The sequence below is a fragment of the Antedon mediterranea genome, chromosome 11, assembly GCF_964355755.1.
Source record: "Antedon mediterranea chromosome 11, ecAntMedi1.1, whole genome shotgun sequence".
Taxonomy (NCBI): domain Eukaryota; kingdom Metazoa; phylum Echinodermata; class Crinoidea; order Comatulida; family Antedonidae; genus Antedon; species Antedon mediterranea.
The window spans coordinates 21,075,840-21,085,575 of NC_092680.1; the positions used below are offsets into that span (position 1 = coordinate 21,075,840).

The window sequence follows — 9,736 nt, forward strand, 5'->3', positions numbered from 1 at the left end:
TTATTAAAACTGAAAAATGGCATATTCAATGTCTGATTTTATTAATCATAATTGTTCATATTGTTGTTCGCGACATGCTTCATACATCTTTACTATAACTATATGGACAAAATTGAATCTGAATTGATGCCTACAGATTTTAAAGTGTTTATCATGTCATCCGCTTGTTTTCAATTCTCGCACAAATTGAACATTCCTGAGCTATTTGATTGGTTAGCCATTACCTACATCAACACTTTGCACGAACATATGTGACACTACTAGCTTTAAAAAATCAAAATACATAAGAAAATCTGAAGAGTTTAAACTGCGATTCATTTTATTGTTAATGTTGTCTTATAATGCAATTACGATTTTAAAATGGTGTGCCGATCAGCTCAGCTACACAATGCTGTTATAGGGTTATCAACAAACTTTTAGTTCGCAGGTGCTAAAAACCAGGGACGAGTGAATTCACTTTTCCCTGCTAAAAAACAATAATACCCGCAGAGAAGATCATAAGGTGTGAATCTATGGTATTGCAACATAAACTAATTTAAATATGATTGTCAACTTAAAGTCCTAATAAAACAAAATATCTAAAAACAATATTAGGTATTATATAGTATTACTGTGACATTTAATTTATAGAAAATGTTTTAGAATTTCTGATGTTTATAGTGAAGTTTGTGACTGATCATGGAGAATAACTTATTTCTTCATGGACTGAAAGAAAAATAATTTATCTAAAACTAATCTACTTTATATATTATTATATTTATACAATACTAACTAAACTAATCAAATCTGTGATTTATTTGAATATTTTGCAGTCTTATGACGTCATACGTCTACTCGTAAAATGCCACAAGTGGCAGTCGACTTGCACATGCGCATATCATAAAAATGATGTCATAAGATAGCAACCGACAAAGTTGATGTGAAAAAAATAATATTCCCAATTATTTGAATGTGAACAGGCATATTGGTTTTGTTTAGTTTCATTTATCAGGCCAAGAGAATAGATTTAAAGAAATCACAAATATGGCACAAAATGGCCCAAAATGTCTGTTTTCAATTATATTACGACCATAAGAACATTCTTGGTTTGTCAGTACATGAATAATTAATTTGTGTTAAAAAAACATTTTTAAACATTTTTGACAAAGGCAATGACAGCATCATATGCTTGACTAACATATGGCTCAACAACATTATAAACAGCAACAAAATAAGGAGCAATGAATACCAAAATAAGTCCACAATAATAAGCTACAAATTCATACATAATTTGCAGATATCTTGAAACCTCTGCCAGTACAACTGGTGCCTTGGCTTCAACCTATAGAAGGAATAATTTATATGATTTTGTAAAAGTGATCGTATTTAGACATTATTTTACATATTATTTCACATATTCAAATATAAATATGGATTAATCTCATAAATAAAAGATGAACTGTAGTATGTTATCTATGGCAAGATAACAATAGATAACAAAGACAAAGGAATTATGATAAAAATAAATTATGAAACAAAATTAAATCAAATATTAAATGAGGTCATGAAGACTGCACAAATACGAGTCAACATTTATTATTACTTTTTTTAATTTTTTTTTACAACAGTTGTGAAAAATAATATTTTATCACTAGGGTTAATTTTCCATAAATTCAATTTTTTTGAAGATGTATGCGCAAAGCTCTGTCCACACTATCAAACTACTTTGACAAACAAGGTGTGATGTGCCCAAATATGGTAGTATTATGATGTCATCGTGTCCATATATGGGCACCACATAATTTTTTTGTCACAAAGTTCGATAGTGTACACAGAGCTTAAACACTCTTGGTTAACCGATTGTTATGATGGTGAGCACAACCTCTATCTTTGAGGTATACAAAATAAACCAGCTAATTAATAACATTTTGAAAAGAAGGTCGAGGTCGAAACAATAAATAGAATTCTTACCCAGGCTATTACAATTGGGATATATTCTTTAAACCATAATTGTATCGGTTGAGTTACTTCTAGGAAGTAGTTGCAGCTGTATGCCATATATTTAAGTAACAGTTGCAGATAAGGAGCACAGAAGTTGCAGAATGTACTGTAATATTTAGGTATATTTTCAAGAAGCCACCTAAAAAACAAACACAAATTAATGGTTGAAGTTTGCGGTACACCACGTATATTAGTTCTGAAAAGAACTGTTGAGTTTCTTTCTCAATATGCTTTGATTATCCTCAGGAGTGAGAATGAATAAAAAATAAATATATTTTTCGACCTAATTTTTGGTCAAAGTTGATAACTATTATGTGATATTAAAATGGCATATTTAACAAAACAATTTTAAATAATATTTTTTCAGGGGACAATACATCTTTAAATTACTTTAAAAAGGGATAATGCAGGTACTATAGCTAAGACTTACTTGCTTGCAATCGATGAGTAAAAGGTTATTTTGCTCCAAGCCTGTAATAGTACAGCTGTCACACCAGACTTGTTGCCAAAGGCCACTAACCGAGAATCTAACACAAAACAAGTAAGTTTTTAAATCTTCAGGAATAAAAATAAATTGGTTTTCCAATTTAGAATTCTATACCAAAATAGGAATACTATGAATACTATTTCATTCTTATTACAAATAAAACTATTTTAAATACTCCGCATTTTGTACCTGTAAATGATCCTGATGAGTAAACATCAACAAACAACAGAACACCAACACTTAAGAGGACAGTAAATATAGCTAGTTTCCATGGAAACTCAAATCCAGTCATTCTTAATAACAGTTCCTAAAAAGGAAACAAAATCATTATGAATTTTTTAAACCAACTCAACTTACTGATTTTACAACAAAATTTGACACTAGAAATAAAATCGAGATGAGATACCAATACCAAAAACAATATAACAATTTTACTTTTTCACTTTTTCAATATACTACATTTTATAGTTACTTAAAAGTAATAAATTATGTTTAAAAATATCATTTTGTTAACATGTTTTTCTGTTGTTTAAAATGCAATAAAATATTGAAAGTGAAAATATTAAAATAACATTGTTTAAAGATATATTGTCCCCCTAACGTTTTTTTTTTAAATTTTTTTGTTGAATATGCCATTTTAATGTCATAATAGGTACTTCATTTTGATCAAAAACTGGATCGAAAACTAAATTATTTACTTTAAAAAAAATTAAATTAAAGCAAAAAAATACTTAATTGTCTGTCAGGCAATGGTTTTTGGTTAAAATTAACTGTTTCTTTTGACGTAGTGAAATAGTTATTTTTGTTGTTGTTTTTTTTAAACTGAAAATGGGCTATTAAAAGTCTGATTTTATAAATCTTTATTTTTCATGATTTTGGGGGACAATACATCTTTAAAATTAATAAATTATGTTTACAAATATCATTTTGTTAACATGTTTTGCATACTGTTTTTTAAATGCAATAACATCGGCAAAAAAATTATTATAATGTTGTTTAAATAGTGAACCAGTAAACAACATATGATCAACCTACCTGACAGGTTTTCTTGCATTCATCCACTTTATAGTCACTAGAGAGATCCTCATTTGTTATACTAAATGCGTGAACTGTCTCGTGTAGCCACGATTTTGGGATCTAGAATAAAATATCATATTAATATATAACACAATTCTTCTAATCAAATACAGTGAGCTTTCCATATCTTACGTTGATTTTTGGAAAGGTTTCCAATTGAAAAAAAAAATCAAGAGCTTAGAATCTAAGCAAAATCATTGGCAAAATTAAGAGAGTAACAGGGGAGCAATATTTCGGCCTAGGTCATTAATATAGAATCAATAATGTTCTGTCGGTATATCGTACAAAAAAAACCCCCAAATATTTCATTGCGCAAACAACCAAACAAAACAACTTTGTGCCAAGTAAAAACATGATAGTTCTACTAATGAAGATCATAGTATAGTATGTGATTTCACAGTCTTAAACTTACAGTTTTTGTCTGTCCGTCCCAGTTGTCAAGTAGATGATTCAGGAGTATTGCAGACTGTTGTAAGTGGGATACATAAAGAAGACGCCAGCCACTGAGACACTGTCTGTCATTAGACAGACATCGGACAAGACACAACAGCAACTGAAATAAGTAACAGCATTTAAAAATAAATTACAATCAATGGTGTTAGAATTAGAATACAGAGAAAAATTAAAATAAATATAAAAATTACATTTATATTTTTAATAAATGAAACGATTGTATGCAGAAAAATATGATAATTTATGATGTAGGTTAGTAATACATGTAACAACTTAACTAAGTATAAAGGTAATAATTGTTGAAGACGTGAGAGCAGCGTGGTCCAAGAAGATTGTACCACGCCCTCTCAGTTCTCAAAATAGAATCGTGTTAAACTTTGTTTTCACATGCTTATCTGTCCAAACTCATTTTTAAGTTTTCTGATATGCTTTTATATATATTTACATATTTATTCACTGAATTAAATATGACGTATAGTGTTAGCAATTTGTTTAATACATTTGTTCTGATAACTACTGTACTGATGAAAGTGTACTGTATGTTGATTATTATGTCAAAAACAATAGTATTGTTGCAGCTTACTTCATCCTTGTACTTTGACGAGTTGTGACCTGTGAGCCTGGTAAGAAGAGAAGGAAAATAGTGCCTCAGAGTCTCTTGTGGATCCACACCAAATGCCATTTCCTATAAAAACAATAGCACATACAATGTCATTGGACATATTCCATTCAGATCAACAAGGTGACCGGTGACCTTTGACCCTAATCAAAGATCTATAGTAAAATAGATATTCATCTTGACATGAGATTCAGTGTGAAGTGCACACAAAATCATTGCAGTTAAAGATGTCCACATTTTTGTGTGCAGACTTGTATACAAACTGTTACTTTTTTTTACCAAGATTGACATGACCTAAGATTGACATAACCCAAGATGGACATGACCCAAGATGGACATGACCTAAGATAATTTGACATGACCTAAGATTGATATGACTCAAGATGGACATGACCTAAGATAATTTGACATGAGGTCAACGCACAAAATGAATTTGTTAGCATTTAAATCTAAAATGTAGTACCTTCAATTTTGGATATAGATCTTCTAATTTCTTTTGTAAACTGAAAAACAATAGACATTAAAAAAAATATAATACACAGATATATACATCATTGTATTTTAAACATATATTATTATATATTTACTTATATAATGTGTTACATAAGTATCACAAATTAAATAAACAAGACAATTGACGATTGTGAAAAAAAGAGCAACTTACTTTTGTGGAAGTGACTGATTAGGTGTGAAGACAAAATCTAAAATTGGGAAGAATTCACTTGGCGTTATGTGCAACCTGGCAACTTTCTGCTTTTTCATTCTTCTGAAAACAAAATATTTGAGAGAAAGTATATTATAAAGTTATTTTACACATGAAGCTTGCTACAGTGAAAAATAGCTAACTAATTGAAGGATCACCTAAAGAAAACAAATATTTAAACAATGAAATTACTTACTGGATTATTTCCTCAAGATAATTAATTGAAAACTGTGAAAAAGCCTTGTAGCCGATAAGTGGAAGCATCAGATCACTCCAAACTAAAAAAAAAAGAAAAAAAAAAAGGAGGCTTTCAGTTAGCAATGCAATTATTATCATATACATAATATATGTAGCGCAATTAACTCAAAATAAGGCAACTTAACTTTAAATGAAGCTTGAAGGCAAGTTTAACAGCCATTCCCATATATTTATTTCATTAGAATTTTGATTTCAAAACTCAAATCACAAACTGACATAGTAACCCGCCTCCTCACCCTACATTTAAATGCTAGGACAACCTCATCCAGTCTGAATACAGACTTACATCACAAACTAACAATATTCCTAACCAACCATGATTCTATATGTCAACAACTCAAGTTCAGTAAACTTACACTTTGGCACAATTATTGAATGAAGGTGCGTCCAGAATAAGTAAAATAAAATTTAAATGAAAGAAGGCCTATTTACAAGGAAACTTAAACTAAACTATGTACAAAATATAAAAAAATAACAATAACAAAAGTAATTATCTTACCTTTAAATGCTATGTGTACATCATCATTACCTGCCTGACTGCAAACCCACATCACAAACTGGCATTGTTGTTGCATCCCTTGTTTCTTCTTTATAAACTCTAAATTCTTATAAATAAACAAAATGGGTATTTTAACAAACAAGGTAGTGAATACTGTTTAAATATCACTGATACACTTTTGATATTAAAATCAGAATAAGTAAGATAAGATAAGATAACTTTTATTGATCCTCAAAAAGGAAATTCATTGCTCGTCATAATAACAAATCAACCAATACTTCTGAATTATATTCATTACATTTATAGACGGTAAATATACTACCATTCATAGCTATTTTTATAGTTTAACTTTCAACTATTCTGTTGTAAAAGTTATCAAAAATATTGTATTCAATTTCATATATTATTTTTTTTACTTACTAATTTTGTTGACTTGGAAACAAATTGTGGGTAGTTTCTAGCAAGACACTGGAGTGTAATTCTGTAGCCATAGTTAGGACCAGCTGTAAATACAACAGGATACTAAGTATTGGAGTCTTTAATTATGTTTACTAAAAAATAATTTTCTCTTTTAATTAATACCTTTTTTTTAAACAAATCTAATAAATAGTACAGTTTTTGGGGCCTTACTTTTTTCTTCCTGCACCAACTTTGAAAATGTATTATCAAACCAAGTACAGGTACTAAAAGGCATCATAAACTAAAGTCTACATACTATCCTACATACTGTACATCTTGTATAAACTAAATTTGATATTTGATCTGGTATTAAAATCAGAGAATTATAATTAATCCATGAAATTAAAAACAATAATTGATCAACTGTACTTTTGTCAGAGTCTTTTTTCATCTCCGTCATACAATAAGTAAAAAATTGCTCCAGCATGGACTCATCAAACTGCTTAAAAGTTGCCACTAGGAACTCCAATTGGTTTTGATTTAATGCACTCAGAGGGTAAGCTGTGAAAAATAATGCAAGAAAAAAGAGCTGTATTAAAGTGAAGTCAATTTTATTTTCATACATCATAACAAAATAGGCAATTGCTGATGAGCCTCATCTAGCACCACCAGGCAAGGCCAAACAATCTTTCAGCTCTGTCAAAAAACTATCAAAAAAATGTGATGTGCCCATATATGGACATGATGATGCCATATCACTACCATATTTGGGCACATCACACTAGTTTGATAGTGTAGACAGAGCTTTACATTGGTCATATTTGGGCATGTCACTACCATATTTGGGCACATCACACTAGTTTGATAGTGTAGACAGAGCTGATGTATGAACGAATAAGCAGCATTGATCTTACAAAAAAACAATAATAATAATTAATAGTGGTTATTGCAGTGTTATCTCAAAGCCTGTTGGTTTGCTAACAACATTTACAAGAATAAATTGGCCAAATAAAGTGATTTTACCTTTTCATATTAGATTAGGTAAATTATGCTATGATATCAACATGCTTAATTAGCCAGAATTTAATTCTAAATTGGGAGAACAAAGATGCTGTTGCGATTGTTGTTATACTGTACTGAAAACAAATTTATTATAAATTCAAAAACAATACCTGGTGGTTTTTCTAAGAAGAAAGGATCTGTAATCTTAGTAGCCACATTCAATTTAACATTCAAGAAGTTGACAAACTCTCCAAGCCACAGCTGAAAAACAAATTTTAGTTTAATTTATACTGTACATTACAATCATAAATATTAATGATAAAATTATGGATTTTGTCACGGCGGGTGCACATATAAACACATTTCACTTTTATGTAATTTAATTCCGAAACTGAAGGGAATAGTAACAAAATATGGTAAGCAAGAAAACTTGTCAACAAAAAGCCTGCAGAACTTACACTACTGTATGTAAACAATCAGCGTAAGAATATCATACAGATGTATTGTCCCCCAAATAAATGAAGATTAATAAAATAAAACATTTAATAAAATGGGCCATTTTGTTTAAAAAACATATTATTATAACAACATTTTTCTAGGGGGACAATTGTCGTATTCGATTGGAAACTTTTGTTGTCAACGTAAAGATTCGTTGAGTACTTTTTATATTCGAATTGTAAATTTGTGCTCAACAGAAAGTCATTCGAATAGAAAACGTTGACAACGAAAGCTTTTTCGTTAAGAACAATCTCAACGCTCAAAATACTTCGTTAAATAAGTACTCAACGGAAAAACTACTCAACGGTTCACTCGAATACGACAAATATATCTTTAATCAATCAATCTAATATTATAAACTTTACAGGGTTGTACAAAAAACTGTTATATTTGCATAATAATTGCATTGCATCTGGCAAAGTCTAATAATAATACTGCTTGTTTACATTGTTGTACAATTACTGTTATTATACTAGGTTTAATTCCATAAAACAAAGATCAAAACCATAAAATTTAACTCACAGAGGGAGCGTTGCTTTTGGATTTGATTTCATTGAATTGTTTTTTCATATCATTACAGCCCAATGTTTTCAAAGCATCTTCCAAACATGTTACTGGTGCTGCCTTCTTTTCTTTCTTCTTTGTTTTTGTTGTTTTGTCTCCTCCTTGTGCTGGTTTCTTCGCCTGTATTCCATTAGAGGAGGAGCTTGTCGTCAAACTGTTCACAGGACTTAATGGTTTCTGTTTTTTATCCAAAGCTTGATAAATGGTTTTACTGGTTTCTAACGGAGCTTTGAAATCAAGTAAATTTCATTTCAATATAAAAAATAAATTTTGATATTTATTATAACAAGTAATATATAAAGAAACCAAATATGAATGATTATGATATAAAATGATTTGTTTGTGGGAGTAGTAATTAATATAAATTTTTTTAAGATACCTAAAATAATGGAAAGCGTATAAAGTTGGTCTTTGGGTTGGATCTATCTTTATTTAAGTTGGATATTTTGGTTGTGGAACAGCTAAACATCTAGTTAGGCATAGGCCTACCAATCACCAGGCTAGCCTAGGTCAAAGTTTATATTTTATAAATATTATTAAAAAATACCTTTTTTAACTAATTAATGCATGGGCTACAGCAGACAGTGTGTATAAACTATTATGATTATATAAATTTATAAATTACATTAAAATTAATCAAACCCCTAACATTGGGAAGGTCACGGATGCACCATATGGTACACAATCCGTACACAGTACAGTCAGATTGCTAGCCGTATGACTGTATGATCCTTTGTCGGTCAACCCGGATGCCAGCTCATTTCTCGGCCAACAGCAGCCGGCTGTCTTCCGTACGAACAGACCGCAGTCTAGCCTAGACTTTTCATAGTAAAACAACAAGTAGGAGGCCATTCCATGCCTTTATTTCTTTCAATTTAATACTAATGAACATACCAGAAGTATCGACTATAGTAGCGTTTTCAATAAACGCTTTCTTTGACGTTTTCTTATCTTTTTTCTTTCCATGAGATACGACGTCCCATTTCGCCGGCGAAGCCATTTTGACAAGAGAGATGATGATGTGTTGATTTTATGAATATGGAACGCCAAAACTGCCATTAGTTTAAAAAAAAATAACCTTCGTCCGGCTTCGGACCTAACAAAGTAAATAGGGGTTGGACATAGGCTAGTGTTAACTTTCCATTGCATGTTCAGTTCACAAGAAAGTGTCACAGGGGTGTTCACCCCGGGTGTCAC

The 9,736-nt window shown here is 30.4% G+C and overlaps 1 protein-coding gene across 1 annotated transcript; it reads right to left on the reverse strand.

Annotated features, from left to right (window-relative positions):
* Positions 1 to 301: 301 nt before the first annotated feature.
* LOC140062160 (transmembrane protein 214-A-like) lies at positions 302 to 9,675 on the reverse strand. The gene is made up of 16 exons (XM_072108241.1): positions 9,434 to 9,675; positions 8,498 to 8,766; positions 7,648 to 7,738; positions 6,905 to 7,036; positions 6,497 to 6,579; positions 6,077 to 6,182; positions 5,516 to 5,597; positions 5,281 to 5,382; positions 5,080 to 5,119; positions 4,581 to 4,682; positions 3,957 to 4,097; positions 3,503 to 3,604; positions 2,657 to 2,774; positions 2,411 to 2,507; positions 1,951 to 2,119; positions 302 to 1,321 (listed from the first exon to the last, which is right to left on the reverse strand). Exons 1-16 carry the CDS (start codon positions 9,537 to 9,539, stop codon positions 1,130 to 1,132), a joined length of 1,932 nt encoding a protein of 643 aa, XP_071964342.1. The 5' UTR covers positions 9,540 to 9,675; the 3' UTR covers positions 302 to 1,129.
* Positions 9,676 to 9,736: the final 61 nt, after the last annotated feature.

Bases quoted from the DNA above. Each gene is read 5' to 3' on its own strand.
- LOC140062160 (XM_072108241.1), bottom strand. From the start codon at position 9,539: ATGGCTTCGCCGGCGAAATGGGACGTCGTATCTCATGGAAAGAAAAAA. The intron at 6,580-6,904 runs GTACAGTTGATC...TTGTATTTACAG, and splicing joins GAAAAAAGACTCTGACAAAA to CTGGTCCTAACTATGGCTAC. The intron at 4,683-5,079 runs GTACTACATTTT...TTGTTTTTATAG, and splicing joins ATCTATATCCAAAATTGAAG to GAAATGGCATTTGGTGTGGA.